At 41.5% G+C, this 20,284-nt stretch overlaps 1 protein-coding gene across 1 annotated transcript in view; it reads right to left on the bottom strand.

The window, feature by feature from the left end:
* The window catches only part of BTBD16 (BTB domain containing 16), a 62,709-nt gene continuing 42,425 nt past the window's right edge, over positions 1–20,284 (bottom strand). Inside the window, exons 10-15 of the mRNA XM_089507822.1 lie at positions 17,175–17,266; positions 11,845–11,927; positions 10,519–10,596; positions 8,925–9,023; positions 4,466–4,654; positions 1–223 (exon numbers count right to left, since the gene is read on the bottom strand). Coding sequence (XP_089363948.1) covers positions 155–223; positions 4,466–4,654; positions 8,925–9,023; positions 10,519–10,596; positions 11,845–11,927; positions 17,175–17,266 — 610 coding nt within the window. The 3' untranslated portion in view covers positions 1–154. The remainder of the gene's footprint in view (positions 224–4,465; positions 4,655–8,924; positions 9,024–10,518; positions 10,597–11,844; positions 11,928–17,174; positions 17,267–20,284) is intronic.

Below are 20,284 nucleotides of genomic sequence, written 5' to 3'. Positions count from 1 at the left end.
TTTAAAGAAGAGTGTAGTTTATTTTCATGTTACGGCAAATTTAATCTCCTGTCTGAACAACCCAGCCCTTCAAGCATGTGATACTGGCTCTTCTACAGTGACTGGGTGTCAAAACAAGTTATTCCATGAAGGAGACTGGAGTTATCCTTGTCTTTTATGAGGATGGGAAAAGAAGAGAAAATGTCACATAGATGGGAACTGAGGGAATACTTGCTTTCAGGACCTACAATGAGAAAGAAGCAAATGTTAGCACATGTTCTCTACATAGGCAGTGAGTAAGTCAAAAGTAAAATGGATAATCTGTTAAATTTGAAAAAGAATGAAAAGGTCCTATATAAAAATAGATAAATAAAACTAGTGTGCTTTGGCTAACAGTGTCTGGTAATTTGGTGATCTATTTTTCCTCATATTCAACCCAAATGAAGAATTCAGTCCTCAAAACCCAAACGATTGCAGCTCTTTTTACTTTTAAAGATGAACTCAGATAAATAGCAGTCAGTCAGTAGCTACTTCAAGGAAGAGCTGGCCCTACCATTAGAAAGAGTAGGACCCAAATTCTGTTGCTACTCTACACAACTCTGCTTTTTCCAGGGCTGCACAGTGCTGGTGAAGGAAGGCAGACAAAAGATGCTTCTCCAAGGCTTTACTTCTTTCATGGCCAACAGTGCCCATGGCCTGTTTCTGCCATCTATGCCAGCACAGTTATGCCAGTGTAGTGCACTAACAGGAATCTGGCCTCAGGCAGATTTTGAGTTGTCATGAAAGGTTAGCAAATATTTTTACTATTTTCTAACTTTCAGGGATAGGGAGAGGTATTTGTGGCTTTTGACTTTGGATACTTTGCACTGGACTTACTGTAACTGGGAAAACACACCATTTGCTGTTTCATGTCAGGTGATAAAATGTCTTGGGTCTGATCTGTTTCAGTGTATATGGGATCTATAAATGGAAAGAGAGGCTTCTATCCATGTGGTTAAACCTGACATTAAAACCCTTTTCTTCACAGCTGTTTGCAAACTCAAGGAAGCAGCAGAGAGATATTACCACTTGTCTGAACTATACAATCAGATAGTCATTTGAATCCTCCTTGAGAAAGGTCACTTTGCTTAAAGAGAAGACGATGTAATCCTTTGCTCTGTTACAGAAATTATTTAACCTAGCATGGAACTATTCATTATAGTGAACATGAGAATCCTTCAGAAACCAGCATCCCCACATCAAATTCTTCTCCAGAATATGTAGGATTACTCACTGGTCATAGTGTCTGGGGGAATTATGGGAGCTCTTGGATTACTAACCATGAGTCATGATTTCATCTCATTGTGCATTTCCTCATCTATATGTTGTCATTATGCTGAACAGAGATAACCATGGGGGGGGGGGTTACAGCAAGGACGGGGCATGGAAATAATAACTGTGGCAGCAGCACTTTGTCAAATATATTATTTGGATTCCCTCTAAGCCACACAAATGGCCAGCATGCCCAGAAAAATAATATCAAACAGATTGCCTCTTCTTGTATAAGTCTTGCTAATCATTAACATCTCTTGGAGGAATTCTCCCTCATGCCCTGCCAATACCTGAATATAGAAGTCTTCTCTCCAGATGTGTCTAGACTAGGGTTGCCATAATTGTCTTCCACAAAACCAGGAAAATGTAGGACATTCAGGAAAAATGGGGGACATGACCAACTAAAATCCAAAAACATTAATATAAATCCATGGTTCTTAGACATGTTCCAAAGGGAGGACATTTTGGAATTCCTCCTGGACAGAAGGTGAAAAGATACAGTGGGACCAGACATCCTCCTTTTCCAGGACATACCCTACATTTCAGCCTTCTGCCCAGGAGGAATTCACAAAGGTCCTCCCTTTTTTGGAGCATGGCTAGGAAGCATGAATTTACATTTCTAGGAGTGTTTTCAGCTTTTCTTTGGTCGTGTCCTCCCTTTTTCTTGAATGCCCTCCATTTTTGCAGTGCCTTGTCCTCCTTTGCAGTGGGGACATCTGGTCACCCTGTGACATACAGGACATGTCCTGGAAAAGGAGGACATCTGGTCACCCTTGGGTTCAAGGGAAAGGAGGAGACTTGCCTCAAGATTGTACTCATGTGGGGCGGCTATAAGGAGAGAGAGAGAGAGAGAGAGAGAGAGAGAGAGTGTGTGTGTGTGTGTATGTAATAATTTCAGGTTTGGATAAGCAGACTGTGCCGGGAGGAGGGAAGAGGAAAGGGGTCAGTTTCGTATGAGGGACGTTGCCATGGCTGACGAAACTGACCCCTTTCCTCTGAGGCTGAGAGAGTGTGTCCATGTGCATGTGTGTATATATGTAATAATTTCAGGTTTGGATAAGCAGACTGTGCCGGGAGGAGGGAAGAGGAAAGGGGTCAGTTTCGTATGAGGGACGTTGCCATGGCTGACGAAACTGACCCCTTTCCTCTGAGGCTGAGAGAGTGTGTCCATGTGCATGTGTGTATATATGTAATAATTTCAGGTTTGGATAAGCAGACTGTGCCGGGAGGAGGGAAGAGGAAAGGGGTCAGTTTCGTATGAGTAGGGTTGCCATAATTGTCCACTTTTACCAGGGACAAAATGTGGAACAAATTCAAGACCAAACTGTAGGACAACTGCAGGACAAAACTCAGCCCAAAATGTAGGACATTGAAGAAAAATGGTGGACCTTAAATGTCCTACATTTTGAGCTGAGTTTTGTCCTGCAGTTGCCCTACAGTTTGGTCTTGAATTTGTCCTACATTTTGTCCCTGGTAAAAGTGGACAATTATGGCAGCCCTACGTATGAGGGACGTTGCCATGGCTGACGAAACTGACCCCTTTCCTCTGAGGCTGAGAGAGTGTGTCCATGTGCATGTGTGTATATATGTAATAATTTCAGGTTTGGATAAGCAGACTGTGCCGGGAGGAGGGAAGAGGAAAGGGGTCAGTTTCGTATGAGGGACGTTGCCATGGCTGACGAAACTGACCCCTTTCCTCTGAGGCTGAGAGAGTGTGTCCATGTGCATGTGTGTATATATGTAATAATTTCAGGTTTGGATAAGCAGACTGTGCCGGGAGGAGGGAAGAGGAAAGGGGTCAGTTTCGTATGAGGGACGTTGCCATGGCTGATGAAACTGACCCCTTTCCTCTGAGGCTGAGAGAGTGTGTCCATGTGCATGTGTGTATATATGTAATAATTTCAGGTTTGGACAAGTGGCCTTCAAGGAAAGGAGGGAGGGAGCTGAACAAACAAAAGCAAACTTCCCAGAGTCACCGGTCTCTGCTGTTGCTCTCCAAGCCGGTAGGCAAAACAAATCTCCCAGCCTCCCTGCTGCTGCTGCTGCACTGGCCACCAGGGTCCCAGCAGCAAGAAAGGTTCAAAAATTCCTCCTGGCCAATGGGGAGGGCTGGAAGCCCACCCCCTGCAGCCTCTCCCCCAATCATAGCCCTCTGGGAAGGAGAAGCCATTGCTCCCCCAACGCTCTGTGTGGTGTGACCAGACTCCAGAGCCCCACTCAGCTGCCCCAACATTATTGGAAACTGAGGCATGCATCTGTAACTGGCCAGGACATTTTTACAAGCCTTAAAACTGGGACTTTCCCAGTTTTTTGAGACAAATGGCAACCCTAGCCTAGACTGATGAAGTCCCATTGGAAGGAGGTGCACCATGTCCCTGCTATGATAGCCTGACATCACAGGCCATTATCTGTCATATCAGGCATTTGACCTGTCATGTTTTAAACTCGTTTTGTTTATATTTTTTTGAATTTTAAACAATTGTCTCCTAATATTCTTTCCTTTATCTTGCAGATTTCTTATTTGAAATTGTTGCTTCAAACCTAGAGTGGGTTGACTTTAGGGTTGCATTTTTAACTAGCACCCCATGACCTTCTAACCAGAATCCAGTGAAAAGACATATGCCTAAAATTAAAGAATCCTGTATCTTGGAACTGGTTTCGAGAACCAGAAATGGACACTTTTCACAGTCATTCCATGCAAAAAGCTACTCCTAATTACTGCAAGTTTTCTTAATTTGAACAGTAATTTTGAAGAGTGGGAGTGTTGTTGTTGTTGTTGTTGTTGTTGTTGCTACAATTGTTAAATAACCGGAAGATAGAAAATCTAATCAAAGTACAGCAAATAATGCAGAACTCTACCAGCAGATCAGGATCTACCTTCCGCCCATCCCTGCTCTAAACCATCTAAAGTATTGTAATGGAAAGGCAAGATATAAATGATCTAAACCCACACAAACACTTTGTTACTCCTTTAAAAGTGCCCCAACCCACTGAATGACAGCTTCTTTTTGTTTAGATTATACTTATGCCAGTCACAAAATGCATCTTTCTTGAGATGCAGAGAAATGACATATATACAGCTCAACAGCTTTTTGAATCTATATCATGGTCTTTTTTCCCCTGTACAAATGTCATTGCAAGGAGATGTATAACACTATCCATTCATATTCCTTACCGTACTTTTGCAGGTAGGTCTCTTAACACCAAACTTTTGAGTACGTCTCTCGGTAGTGAACTCCTCCCATTTCCCATCTATCTGGCACTGGGCTTTTATTTCATACTTGACTTCACGCTCTTGCTTTAAGCTGACAGGGCTGCGCTCGGCAGTAAAAAAGGATATAATAGGATCTGCATGTTTGACTCTCTGAAATGACATTGAGTTAAATTCAGTTCTTGGTGTGTGTGTGTTGAAGCTACTCAAAATTCTGAATGCCTCCCCCACATTTTTTTTTCTAATTTAACAGAGATTACTGTCACTCAGTTTTATTGCTCAAGCAATTGTGGTGTGGCTGTTATTGGCTACTTTATGGACAGTTCTATTTTTGTTTTGTTTTTTAATGAGAAGTTGTCTTTTGCATGGATGAGCAAAGCAGGGGGAAAGGACACCAAAGAGGCATAAGCAGAATGGTGAGAAAAAGAGGGGCTGAAAGTCCCACAAAAGCCTTCCTCCCTTAAGCTTGTCCTTATTTTCATCACATTATCATCAGTGTACCAACCACCACAGAGTTCAGTGAGAGAGCCCAGGGAGTTTGGCATTATCTCCCTACTGTGTCACCAAGGCCTGGCTTTTTCAGGCTGTAGCAGTGAAAAACTAGGCCATGAATACAGCTTACTCACTTGTAGGGTTGCCATAATTCTCTACTAAAAGCCAGGACAAAATGTAGGACAAAATGTAGGCCAAAATATAGGATAATTATCCTATACAGGGGTAGGCAACCTTTTTGAGCCGGTGGCCAGGTTGCTGTCCCTCAGACAACTGGGGGGCCGAAGCCAAAAAATAAATAATTAAATAATTTTTTAAAAATTAAATAAATAAACCGGGACAAATGTACAACAAAATTTTCAAATGGAGGACATTTTTTAAAAAATGGAGGACACACTAAAAAAATTGCTGATTTTTATTTTTTTAAAAATATAAATGCATGTTTCTGAAGCTTCTATAGACAATTGCCCCCCTTGCTCACTGCTTACCCCCCTTGCCCGCCGCTTGCCCCCCCCGCCTCCTCCTGATAGGCCAAAGGCCCCTGCCCTCATGCGAGAGGCCAAAGGCTCCGGCGGCAATCGGCGGCAGGACTGGGCTGGGGCCGGTCCCAAGGCCTTGCCGGGCCGCATCCGGCCCGCGGGCCGCAGGTTGCCTACCCCTGCTATAGGACATTTAAGAAAAATGGAGGACCTTAAATGTCCTACATCTTGGGCTAAATTTTATCCTACAATTATCCTATATTTTGGTCTAAATTTGTCCTACATTTTGTCCTGTTTTTTAGTAGAGAATTATGGCAACCCTACTCACATGGCACATGACACACACATCCTCATCCTCATTGTTCCTGCGCTCTATCTGCCTTTACATCCTGGTGTTTTTCAAACTACCTTAATCAGCCTTTAATTATATATTTATGGCTGTTTCTGAGCCATGTTGACTTAGGTGTGTTCCAACTGGTTGGTATCATAACTCATACTGGTAGGTGTGTCTAAGAAGCTGAAGAACCACTTTTACAACATTTCTTTCCCATCATCACCTTTGTCCTGGGATTTGCAGAGAGAACATTTGAGGGCACAGACATTAATCTATGTCCTATGTTTTCTCTTCTTTGCTGACAAGAGAGGCAGAATTCCCTGGGCAAATCCGGTTCTGTAGTGGAACCAGGGCTCAATGGGTTAGTCTGCCAGGATTTTTTGAAAGGAGGAATGACTATGTCAACTGCTCCTACCTCAGTCTTCACTGTTCCCTCTGAGAGTAGTTACAGTCCTCACAATAACCTGCAAAGGGGAGCAGGGGAAGGGACTGATTCTTCTAGCAACAATTCATTGTTGGGAGCCATCCCTTTTAAAATGCAAAGTGTTTGGGTGTAGACTGTTTTTGTTGTGCACCTTTAAGTCATTTTTGACTTACGGCAACACTAATGTGAACCTATCACAATGTTTTTCTTGGCAAGATTTGCTCAAAGATAGTTTGCCATTGCCCTCATCTAAGGCTGACAGAGTGTGGCTTGCCAAAGGTCAACCATTGAGTTTCCATGGCTGAATGTAGATTTCAACCCTGGTCTCCCAGAATTCTAGTCCAACACTCAAACCAATAAACCATATTGATTCTCCAGGTTGGTCCTGAGCAATGGCTGCAGAAACAGGCATAACATGTCCGAGAGGGTCAAGTGGCCATTCTGTTTCTTCAACTACTGCTTCTGGTCCTGCTAAATTGACAGTTACTGGTAAGACAAATTAGCTTGATAAAAGACCTGCTCCCGGTAGAGATGAGAACTGCTAGAACTGGTTTGCTAGTATGAATCAACAAAGGTGCTAGAGTGCTTAAACTCTCCTTTCTCATTATGCAGAATCCTCTAGAACCAGGAATAATCAACTATGACAGATCTGGGGCCCAATTTTGGGAACAGTTTGGTTTACTCTGAAAGGAACATGTGCACCTCATAGTGGCTGGAAGACCATGCCTGGTTTGGAAAAAGGGGATTTTTAAAAAATGTTAAATAGTACAGTGGAGCTCTGCAACCTATTTTAAGTAGGAACTGATGTTTCTGAAAGCTTCCAGGAGAGGCAGTTTGGTCACAAAAAGGACAGGCCAAGGAGTCTGGACCAGCCCACATCTGCTTAGACTGAGAGGCTGATGATGATGAAGAACAACCATTTCTGTATCTTCAGCTACAGGCCTGGAGCTGATCCTCAGCTGGAGCAATAAATCAGTTGAGGAAGCCACTTGGGTCAAAAGGGCAGCCACTACAGGTGAAAGATCCCATTCACTATGATCCCAGGGTTCAGAACTGCTGAACAGCACATCTTGTCTGTCAGACTAAAAAAGTCTAGATAGGCTGTCCTGAGCAGTCCGAGGTTCAATTCCTGACATTTCCAGGCAGGGCTATTTAAACCCCACACTACAAAATCCCCAAATCCCTCCCAACATCATCTAGGGGAGTTTATCAAACGGGAGGAATTTCTCTTACATTCAAATGAAAAGAAAGTGGGGCCAAAACGCATTCACTTGAACTCGCTAGTTTAGCGCAATTATGTGAATGTGCATTGTGTTCGGACTGGCTCCCCATTGTCTGAAAATAGCATGCCATTGCCCAAAATTGTGTGTGGCAGTCTATCATGCAATAATGTGAAACCACATGATTGAGTTTGGACTGACTTCCCATTGCCCGAATTTGTGTGTGGCGGTCTATCACGCAATAACGTTAAACCCCATGATTGCGTTCAGATTGCAATCAGATTATACTTCCAATTCCCCTTGTCTGATAAACTCCTAGGGTCTCTAGAGACATTTTTGCCATATTTTAAAGGCCCTCTAAGCCATTTTATTCCCAGGAAAGACTGTTTCTCAAACCAAGAACACTTCTGGTCTATTTCCATTTTTTAAAAAAGCATTTCCTAGGCCTAAAATGGCTCATGGACCCAAATCTTGGCAAAAATGCCCCCTTACAACCCCTAAATAGCATTGGGGGGATTTTGCAGAGAGGGGGAATCCCCAAAAGAACCCTGAGGGGTGAATCTGGGAGGCATAAAAACAGCCATGGGAGGCCACATGCAGCCTGAAGGCCATACTTTGCATATCCATGATTCTACAGTTGGCCCTCCGTACACACAGATGGGGATATATATATATATATATATATATATATATATATATATATATATATATATATGCACAAACCATGATTTTCCATTTGATATAAAGGACACTATTTTACTATGCCATTGTGTTTAATGAGACTTGAGAATCCACAGATTTTGGTATCCAGATAGGGTTGCCATAGCTGAGGACCTCCAAACCGGGACAAATGTAGGACAAGGTTCAAAAATGTAGGACCTTTTTTTTTTTTTAATTTCCTAGCCAGGAAATTAAAAAAAAAAAAGGTCCTACATTTTTGAACCTTGTCCTCCTTCTCCTTCCCGGCTTGGGAGGAAGCCTTGGGCTGCTCCCAGGCCGGGAAGGAGCGTGGGGGCTGCCTGTCATCACGGCCATCGCCGCGGTGGCAAGCGGCCTCCTCCTCGGCCTCGCAGAGGCCTTGGAGGACCCCACAGCCGGAGCTCCGACCGCGGAGCCTCTTCCAAGGCCTCCAAAGGGGCCTGGGGAGAGCTTCTCCCAAGCCCCAGAGGCCTTGGAGGACTGCTCCGCAATCGCGGAGCCTCTTCCAGGGCCTCCAAAAGAGCCTGGGGAGAGCTTCTCCCAAGCCCCAGCCTCCAGGCCCTCGCTGGGAGGGGGGTGTCCCGGGGCGGGGCCAAACTGGGGCGGGACCATGTGGACCCGCCCCAAACTGGGAAAGTCCCGCCCCCAGGCGGGATATGGCAAGCCTATATCCAGAAGGAGTCCTGGAAGCAAACCCCTGCAGATACCAAGGGCTGACTGCAGATCATTGGCAAGTCTCTATGAAATCCAAAGAAAATTTAAATGCTTTTCTTACCTGCATGTAAAAACTGTATGCTGAAGCATCGTGCCTGACTGCTTTTATTTCAAAGAAGAATCCATAAATGGAAATAACTTCTGCATGGTATCTTGGTTCCTAAAGTGGCCAGCATATTTTTTTAAAAAAATGCAACTTTATCCCAGCTAATCTCAAAACTATGTCAGCAAAAATATCAGCAAAGAATCTTTTAAGAGGAAGAAACAACTCACAAGTCCTTGTCAGGCTTGTGAAGGGGAAACATGATTACTGAATTTTATTATTGTTATTATTTTGAAAATTTAAGAACCATAGCAGAACAGATGAAACCGTCCGCAAACAAATTAAATTATCCACAGAGCTCCTGTAAATAACATTTTAATACTGTAAATTCCAAATAGTTTTGAAGTTATCCCAATAAATTACAAGATATTGCTTTCCTTATTGCAGGGGGTGCAGAAACACCTCCCCCCCACAACTGGCACAATCCAAGCAAAGTGAAGTATTTTGAAGTCCCATTGGTTTTAATGGAAAAGTTGTGCTTAATGCTCAGGGTGACCAGACATTCTCCTTTTCCAGGATCTTTCCTTCAGGATCTGTCCAGGAAGAATTTCAAAATGTCCTCCATTTTGAGTATGACTAAGAAGCATGAATTTATATTTATACTGGTGTTTTTAGTTTTATTTTATAATGTCCTAGATTTTTCTTGAATATCCTACATTTTGTGGTGTCTTGTCTTCCTTTGTGGTTATAACATCTAGTCACCCTGAAAATGTATAGCTATATTGAACTCAATGAACCTTTTTTCTGAACATACAGATGCAGCAAGAATTATGTAACTCTGCCATTAAAAACTGCAGAATGTCAGAGTTTTGTGGAACAATGCTTCTCTCGCTATCTTGAGTTGGGGACCAGCAATTACCCTTGTCCGGTGTGCTAGGAATGGGCACCATATTTATGCCCATTTGCTACAATTGTTTCTTTCCTGGAAACTCTCCAGGGACCAGGAGCATTTGGGAACTGGTGCTGGTTCACAAACCACCACTTTAGAAGTACTAAAGTGGAGCACAATCTTATACATGTCTATTCAGAAGTAAGGCCCACTGAGTTCAATGAGTTACATGTACAATACGGTCAGTGGTTATAAGACTGCAAACTATGTTTGCTCCAGAGCCATTTTTAGCCACTTAAGCCCATGTGCTATAAAAATAACCATCTAATTTTTTTGTTTTGTTTTACTTCGTTAAAAGATGGTCATGAAGAAGCCAATGGAGCTTTGGAAGCTTGCAACATGTATAAAGTGCATTTTGGTTGTCCCAATGAAGGTATCACTGTTTTGTGGATTTTAGATGATGTTGTATTTGCATATATGTGCATAATAAGACATCTTGGAGATAGGACCTAAATCTAAAGACAAAATTCATTTTTGTTTCAGATAGTCTGAAAGTAATTTTATACAATATTTTTAAATAATTTTGTGCATGGAACCAAGTTTGTGTACACTGAACCCCTGAGAAAGCAAAGGTGCCACTATCTAACCATCCATGTGGATAATTTTTGAATTTGGAATATTTCAGATAAGGAAGACATAACTTGTTTCGCAGTGTAGAGTTACCTGTGTAAGCACCAAGCCAAATCGCACCGCCTGAGTGTTAAAGTCCCTCTGAAATGTCATGTCACCACCATTCTCTAGCTGAAAGGCAAGGAAAATGTTATCCGTCAAGAAGGGTTCTTCAATATTCATCAATAAAGATGGATCCCAACAAAACAGAATGAAAAGTGCTATTCTTTGACTTCTCTGTCAGCCAGATGTTAGTCCTCATAATAGCTTGGCACAATGCCACAGGTTTTCTCTATTGCAATTTGAGTTATTAATGGTTCTTTGTATCTTGCAGGTCTGCTTCTGGTTCATAACATGGCACACCCACTTCAGAAAGACCAGGAAAACTTATTCCTTTGATTTGCCAAAATCTTTAGTTTAGTTTTGTGGTGATTAGATATGTATCACAAAAAAGGGGTGTCCATAACCTGGTGCAGGTACTTACCACAAATCTTTAGATACAACCCCTGTTTAGATATAACTTTCCTGCATCATCTTCAGAAAGGAGAAGTTCTGGGAGGAAAAGTCAATGCCCTTTTCTTTCAGGACTCACTTACTAAACACACCTCTGCCCCAATTTGAACTAATTTCTAGAGTAACTTGGGTTGTTACATGGCTCTATGTCCTCCGCCTTATAAAGTACCATGCACACTGACTGTTTTATACACTTTTAATTTTTTAAAAAAATGCTTCATAAGAAGATGAATCTCTTTTAGGCCCATGCAGTTGACACTCTCATACTGCCCAACGGAAACAAATTTACTGTTTGTGCTGAATTATATCTAACCCGCAGAACATCTTTCTAAAAACAACAACAACAACAAAACAGTTTTATTATATCAAACAGAAAAGAGTCCTGCAGCAATCTGTGACAGTCACCTTTGCTGAAAGAAATGGATCCAGCTGTCCTTTGGAAGTTATATGAAACTAGTGGCCCTTCAGGCTTAATTTAGAACTACACGAAGGGCATTGAAATGTGCAACAAAACAGGAAAAAACGCTTGATTCATCAGCATTATCTTAATTAAGTAGTATTAGAAATTATATTACTCTCCCCCAGTATGCTTCTCTACTGAACTACACCATATATCTTCCAGACCAGGGCTTGGTTTAGATATAAAAAGTGATAGAGGAAAAGAGTATTTCTGAACATCTGCAAAGTACCTATTACCACAGAGTTACTAAAGAGCTTCTACATTTCTGGGACTGGAGGCAGAGATTCCTGGTTAGAGCCAGATGCAACTTCAAGGCAGCCCCCAGGGAAGTATCAGATCAGAAACCTGTGATGTTGAAATGAATTAAAGCTTCCTATGCACATGTTGTAGTAAGCATACCAACTCACTGCATGGTAATGATCAGACAAGATCCTTGTCAGCCATGGCAACGGAAGGAAGTTAATCCCCCATAGTTCTTCCAGATGTTTACCTTTGGGAAAAAAAGAAAATGAATCATTATCCTGGTGTTAATCAGGAAAGAAAAAGTAAGTAAGCAAGCAATGTTATTGCCCCTGCTATTATTGTAACAGAAATACCTCATTAAAAGCAGAAAAAGACAGGATACAATGTAGAATTAATGCAGTTTGACACCACTTTAAGTGGTGTAGCTCCATGCTATGGAAATGGAATCCTAGGATTTGTAGGACCTTATCACACCTTGATATTTGGAGCTCAGATCAGGGGTGACTGCGGGTCAAACAATGCGAACTGACATTATTATGTTAATGTATTTTCACACCTGGTTGCCCTTCCGTTGCCCTTTCGAACTGAGGGGGAATCGAATCCAAGGCAAGTCACGTGGTGTAGCTTCATGCAAAGCAGAGTGAGTGCAAATTGTATTTCCACACCGGTGCATGCCATGGGGATTGTATGATTCGAATTGGGACCCTTGCACATGCTCAGTGGGGGATCCTGAGCCTTTGCACTTCCGAGGTGAAGAAGGGAGCCTGGTTCCACTTTCATGCGAATGCTACCCTCACCTGAATGACAGCTGCACCTTTCTTCCTCCCTTCTATCCCTGGCAGCCAAATTCAAAGGGATCCTCCCTGTCAGAGCCCCCTTCCATTTCAACTACATATATCTATTTCTATCCTCTTGTCATTCCTCTCATCTATTTCAGCTACAGTGTATATCTACATCTATTCTCCTGTCATTCTCCTCATCTATTTCATCTACATCTCTCCTTCCCATTGTAACAGTTGCCTTCTCTTAGGTTGCATCCACACTGGGGAGATAATCTGGTTTAACTCCACTTTAACTGTTCTGGCTCAGTACTATGGAATTCTGGGAACTGTAGTGTCCTGAGACATTGAGCCTTCTCTGTCAGAGAGCTCTGGTGCCTCAGCAAACTAATAACTTAAATTATTTCAAAAACATTAATATACATCCTTATAGAGATCTTGTTGCACCTCTGAGACTAAATGCATCTGAGGAAGCAGACTTTAGGAAAGCTCATGCTGCCAACTTCTTTCTTTCAAATAATAATAATAATAGAATTCAAAGAAATATTTTGGAGCACCTAGATGCATCTGAGGAAGTGCTGCAAGAGGCAGCGGTGGAGGATGACCAGGGTTCGATCCCTTACTTGGGTGTAAAAAAAAACCCCACTGGGCTAGTCACACTGTCTCAGCCTCAGAGGATGGCACAAGGGTGAACCCCCTCTGAACAATCCTCCCAAGGAAACCCCTTGGGCAAGTCACACTGTCTCAGCCTCAGAGGTTTTCCTGAATCATGATAAAACAAAATATTCCATAATTGATTTTCTACCTTTTTCAACCGTTATCTGAGCTTTCTGCCAGTTTTCATGCCCCACACATCCTCAGTGGGATGCATGGTCATATTTTGGTTTCATTTTTGGCTTATTTCGGGGGCGTGGGGGGGGGTAGTTGAGGCATAATGGGATGAACCTAGTAAAACAATTGCATTTTGTAGACTGCTATGTGCCATTTTAGACAATTGCCAGATTAAAATTATGCAATATTTTCCCCAAAAAATTGTTCTGGATGTTTTAGGAAGGTAAGACAAGAAATCAGTTGGGGGCTGCACTGTCCCCACCTTTGTGTTAAATGCTTCCCAACTGGGGCATCATATGGCACCCTGCCAGCATGATAGATTAGTTTATCTCAAATTGTGCATCGAAATATACTTGTGAAATCACATACAGTATAATGAAGTAAGAACAAGGAGGTCAAAATGAATTAAAACACCTGACATCAGTTGCCTGAAAAGAGAGATGAGGTTTGAAGCTGAACCACTCCACCAACCCTGCTGAAAACATACTCTCCAACCATCCCAATTTGGCAGAACAGTCCCAATTAATCCTTAGTCGTCTTATTTTTTCAGATGTTTTTAAAATGTCCCAATTTCTCTCTAGTACTTGCTTAACTCAACAGGAGGAGAGGAGGAAAGGGAAGTAATCTTGCCCTTCCCTGGAGGCTTAGTCAAAAGCAAACTGCTGCAGTCTCTCCTAGCTTGTGTGTCATTCCACACCCATAACTTTTGCCATCCTGACCATACTGTGACATTGCTTGGCCTCAGATACCCTAATTTTCATCTATGAAAAGTTGGAGGGTATATGAAGGAACACTTCCCAGAAACAGGTCCTCCCTCATCTGTTTCTACCAGCAGCCATTCCATCAGACTATATGGGACACAAGGCTATTCTGTCAGCCCTGCTTGAAAGATTACTTGCTTTTTCCCCTTATGTCTTTCTCCTTCTGTAGCATGTCTGGTTAAATTATAAGCCTTCAGGCAAGGACTGCCTTCTATTCACTGTGTTGTATGTCAGCCACTCTGGGAGATTTTTTGGCTGCAGAGCAGGATAAAAATGCTTAAAATAAACTAAAATAAAATGTGAAGAACTTTGTAAGGACGTTTGTCTTGCTCTTCTCGGTTTTCAGGTGCCAGGCTAACTCCTATGCACCCTTTTTTAGGAAGTAAGTCCCATTGAACTCAGTGGGACTTGCTTCTGAATAAACATGCATAAGAAAACTCATTTCTAGAGAGCTTTTTGAGTGCTTCTCTGTTAGATTTTTATGAACACTATTTACTCGACTGCAGTCTGAAAAGCACTGTTTCTCTTGCCTTAATTTAGCACCAGATAGAGTAGACCTGTTGTATGGTAAATTAGCTTACCATTCCTACCATTAACTTAGAGCCAGTAAGGCGTAGCGGTTTAGGTGCTGGACAACTCTGGAGGCCAGGGTTTGATGCCCTGGTCCACCATAAAACCCACTAGGTGACCTTGGGCAAGTCATATCCTCTCAGCCTGAGAGGAAAGCAATGGCAAACCTCTTCTGAACAAATCTTGCCAAGAAAACCCCATGGCCTTAGGGCCACCATAAGTCAGAAAGGACTTGAAGGCACACAGCAGCAACAAGTTAGCAGTTATAGAAACTCCAGTAATTCAGTGGGTTGACTCTAGTTGAGGCACTAGTAATGAAATGTAGGCCTCTATGAAAGTGCATATTGCATTTTAAAAAATAAACCTTGTAAGCCATCTTATGATTTTAAAATTATAAATAAAATTTGTTACTTTATTGAAGGAGAAAGCTAATATAGCTGAAAATAACTGGGCTATAATTTTTTTCCTTTCCTGTGCCAATTTTTGTGTGTAAAATTTTCTTAAATAATAAATATATATCCACACACACAGTATTGCAAAGTCCACTGCATCAACTGGTTCCCAATTCATTTTGCTGTGCAGACAGATTTATTTCCTGTCACCCCTATCTCCTTGTGGCATCACCAAAGCTGAGAAAAGTTGTTTTACAGCTCCCAGAATCTTTTAGCCAGCATGGCTATTGACTATGCTGGTTACAAAAAGTCTTGGAGTTGTAGTCCAAAAAAGTGATACTTTCAATCTCTAAGCACCACTCATCTAGTCAGTTCACTACTTCCAAATTATTCTCCTTTATACATATGTGCCCAGTCCTGCTCCTATTTGTAACTCTAACCAGAATTCTACATTGTCAAAAGATTTTTCTTTTATCAACAATTGACAGATCTAGACTTCCTAGAGGTCAGGTCTGACACAGTTTGCATTTGTGTTGCTCTGATGTGTTTCTGCAGGCCAAGCACAATGCCAAGGATCAGGTTTAACAACATTTGGCCAAGTTTTACATTAACTTGCTTCTGAGATGTTCACACCACAATGAGGAAGAAATTAATCTGACTCTTGTTTGTGCTTCTCTTGCAAAATAATTCTATTTTGTTTGCTTATAGCCAAGTTTGTGCCTTGGTTTAATGGCCAAGGATGGCTGTGTGTGACATCACTGCTGTCTGCTTTGGGCTAAAAGGAGGGAATGTAACATACGCCTGCTTTTGAAAGCAGCTATTATTCCAACACAAATGCAGTGAGAAAGTGGCTGAATGGAAAAGATTTATTTTTAATGTGGTTGCTTTAAAAGAGCTTGTGACAATGCACTTCCTTTCTTCTTTCTCTCTGTCCTCACAAAAAGTACACAGTAGCTCCTTTCACACAAACTGGAGCTATATAAATGTTAAGTAGACACAGAAGTTGTCCTTAAGTGTTATAGTAGGACCAAAAAGGGGTTGAAGACAGTGTTAAGCAACATCTCTTCTGTTGCCCCAACCCAGACATCACTGCATAGCAAAGTGAGCAAAACACATGTTGCAAAACCTTGGGACAGCCTTCTCCAATGTAGTACCTACATGTGTTGGACTACAACTTCCATTATCCATGACTAGACTATAGCACTGACTGAAGTTGTAAGACAGCACTTCTAGATAGTGGATTTCTCTGCTGAACAGGCAGTAGGCACCATTAATTCTGACAGTTTTGATCAGCAAAATGAGAGAGAGCAAAATGAGAACTGGTTGAGGCAACTGTTTGTAAACCACAGTGCTCACTAATATAATCTAGTATAATATAATCTGTTTTGGGAGAAATTGTTGATAATCCTAGTCCTAGAGTTAAAGCTTTGGCTTTTACTCCATTCATGTATGTTTACATGTTTATATGATCAGCGTCTGGAAAAAAGGATAGGAGATTGGGTGTGTTTGTTTGTGTGCTATTCTATCGATAAAAGCTCTCTGTGTGTATACACACTAACATAATTCATTTTTATCATCTTCATGTTCATCAGTATTGGGAGCAATAGTTGACACTCTTTGTACTGCCCTTTATAGGTTTGGTTCTGTCTTATTGAATTCATACTAGTTTACATACAAATAAAGGCTGGAATCCTGTATCAGCTCATATTTAACTAAGTACTAAAGTAACCTCTCATGGCCTGACACATCCATACTTGATAGAAACATCATTTAATTGTGCTCTGATTGTCAGCAGAATTGACCTCCTTCTCCCTATGCAACTGATATCGGGTAAACGGGGGTGGGTGGGGAGCGGGTGGGTTTACGACTGTGGCAATAGTGTCAAAATATCCAAAATTGCTACTATATCATGATTTTGACACTATTGACACATTGTAAATCACCCAACCTACTTTACCAGGCATCAGCTACATGGTGAGAAGAAGGTACATTCTGCTGAAAATGAGCACAGTAAAATGATGTTTCCATCAGGTTTAGAGGAGTCAGCCTAGGAGAGGTTACTTAAGTATTTAGCTAGGTATAAACTGATATAGGATTCTGGTTATAATTTGCATCCCAATCCTATGTTTGATTAAGGTTTGAAAGAAAAAAGTCAACTTACTTGAGGTGATGCCATGTAAACGGAGGGACTGAAAAATAGCTATGTATTGCTGTCCTACTTCCCTTTCCAGGAAGGCACATATCTTGGGCAGGCTGAAAACAAAACAATGGAGAAGAACACATGATTTAATCCAGCATAGTTTCCTACCCAGACTCAGTGCCAGTGCTTAATATATATATATATATATATATATATATATATATATGTAGAAAGTACTTGCAGTGCAGGAAGAACTATTGAAAATGCATGGGGAAGGCTCAGTGAGATTTTTGAATAAGCTACACTGTGCTCCTGCAGTGAAACTTGCATGTGTGTGCATATGAGACACCAATGTGCAACCTGACCCACAGCTAGGCTTTTTCCTATACAGGAGCACCTTCTAAGTATAAATGAACCTAATGTTCATCCAACAGTCAAATTTAACCCCTGTAGAAAATATTCTTCTGGTTCAATTATCTGCAGGCCATCTCACTGGAATCTTACCAGGCAACAAGTAGTCTGAGCCTTGAAGAATATGGATTTTCTCCGTAGACAGGAATTGTAGACATGATGTCTATCTTAGTACATATTTTCCTTCACAGCTATGTAATCTCAGGCCTCAAATCCATTTCCTATCACTCCCAATAAGAGGTTTGGATTCAGAGCAAACCCCTCGAGAGCATTGGCAAGGAGCTATTGAATGCTGCAGATCTTCTTTTCTGTCTGAAGTGAGGGACATTCCCCAAGATGCCTTTGTAAACCAAGGTTTGACTTTTTTTTTAAAACCAATAAAATGCAGTTAAGACTAAACAATGTTGCCTCACATAGTTCTGGACATAGTTCCAAACTGAGGTTCAAAAATGGAAGCAAAATCTTCTAATTTCCTCCTTACTGTCACTCACCCAGAAATTGGAGGGGGAGTCAGCAAAAGAGGAAGAGCAAAAGAGAAAGGTCCTTTCATGGGATGTTAAATCATAAAACTATTGTTACATATGAATGCAGTCACTGTTTTTGTTATTGTTTGTTCAGTGCAGTACCCCAAACTGTATGGACAATATACAACGGGTAGGCAACCTGCGGCCCGCGGGCCGGATGCGGCCCGGCAAGGCCTTGGGACCGGCCCCAGCCGGTCCTGCCGCCGATTGCCGCCGGAGCCTTTGGCCTGTTGTGTGAGGGCATGGGGCCTTTGGCCTATCAAGAGGAGGCGGGCAAGGGGGGGCAAGCGGCGGGCAAGGGGGGAATTGTCTATAGAAGCCTCAGAAACATGCATTTATATTAACATTTTTTAAAAAATCAGCAAATTTTTAGCGTGCCCTCCATTTTTTATAAAAAGTGTCCTCCATTTGAATTTTTGTCCTACATTTGTCCCAGTTTATTTATTTATTTAATTTTTTACAAAATTATTTAATTATTTATTTTTTGGCTTCGGCCGTCCAGTTGTCTGAGGGACAGCAACCCGGCCCCCGGCTCAAAAAGGTTGCCTATCCCTGAGATGAAAATATTAATTTACTAGCATGTTTCTGAAAGTTTAGGAGTATGGTGTTTCAAAGGTTGATCCAAAGTTTGATTGGATTATTAACAGTACATAATATCTAACCAACTATTTTGGTTATATAATGATTAATAGGAAATAGGCACTTCAAGGCCAATTCCATGCCAAAGAGGAAGAAGCCAATAGCACTGAGCTGGTAGACTAAACAAAACTGTCAAGGGTTCACTGATCTAAGCAAAGCACTTAAGCAATATTCGATAAACAAATCCACATTTTCCGAATGGCACAACAGGCAAGCCGGCCAATATCATTACTAAGAGTTGCAGGTGTCTACTTTGTTTCGGAAGCAATTTTTAACTATATTTTGTATCAGTTTACACAGACAGGTCTAGACTGCCTTGTTTTTAAAAGCGTCTAGCTTTGCAACATTGCAGAGTCCACCTGCAACTCCAGAGGGTGGTGTCAATTATATAAATTCTGTCATGGTTCTCACTTCCACTGAAAATACTTTGTTGAGCAATACCTTTAAGAGGACAAACCAAATACCGCAAATGATCACACAAGCTTCCACATTCTACAGAAGCTTTAATTAGGTTAAGCTTGCACACTATTTTGTAAATGGTGCTTTCCTCCTCATTCTCCCATTGACAAATATGGTGGCTATCTTTGCCTTTTATGAAGAATACACATATAAAGAGAAAACAAAATGCCATGTGACAACATAAACTCCATGTGAAGATTGAAGGGGGGAAATGCAGCTAGAAATTTAATTCTGAACCAAAATTGCCAGGATTTGTCCTTGTACAAGGTAAAAAAAACCCCTCCTCTTTTGTAACTCTCATCCTTTTCAAAATATTGTGAAACACCTTCCACTAAAGCATCTCAAGGTGCAATTTGGCACATGTCTGATTCCAGTTAGTTTAATATGGCTATCCTTTTCACACTACACATTTAAAGAAGTATGATGCACTTTAACTACTATGGCAATCTTCTATGGTATCCTGGGATTTGCAGTTTAGGGAGAAGCATTTAGAATTCTCATCCAGAGAGCTCTAGTGCCTAACCAAACTACAGATCCTAGGATACCACAGGAATCATAATTGTTATAATTGTTGTGAGAAGGTGCCTATAGAAAGACACTCTATACCACCTTTGGGCTCCTGAAACTGATGGCACAGTTGTTTGGATCCTCTCTAAAGTTGTACCCAGTTTCGTTTGCAGATTCTTCCTACATCATAGTGTGCCCCCCCCCCCCCATCAGCTATTCCTTGTAGAAGAATAATTGTTATGCTTGAAGCTGTGGATGAAACTATTCTTCCCCTCTTCATAGCCTCCACTTCTAACTCACATAGTTCAGTTGCAACTTCACCCTCACTGTATTCAGATGCTTTGAATACTTTTATTTTTATATATGCAGGCCAACAGGAAGTTTAAAGAAAACTGAGAAAGGCACACCACGCCTATGAAAAATCAGAGAGGAATCAGTTGCTTCATGTTGCAGTTGACTTGAAGAGACAAAAAGGAGCTCAGAGGTGGTTTTCCTCTGCATTAAACAATGGATTACTTCAAGTTCCAATGGCTTTTCACAGACTATCATTATTTATGATCACCCAAAGTTATCACAGTACTGCACTTGACT

Source organism: Sceloporus occidentalis, unplaced genomic scaffold (assembly GCF_023333645.1).
Source record: "Sceloporus occidentalis isolate IW3139 unplaced genomic scaffold, rSceOcc1.0.p SCAF_2, whole genome shotgun sequence".
In the NCBI taxonomy this organism is placed as follows: Eukaryota; Metazoa; Chordata; class Lepidosauria; order Squamata; family Phrynosomatidae; genus Sceloporus; species Sceloporus occidentalis.
Note: the sequence above shows the minus strand (reverse complement) of the source record. Positions and strands in the feature narration are given on the sequence as shown.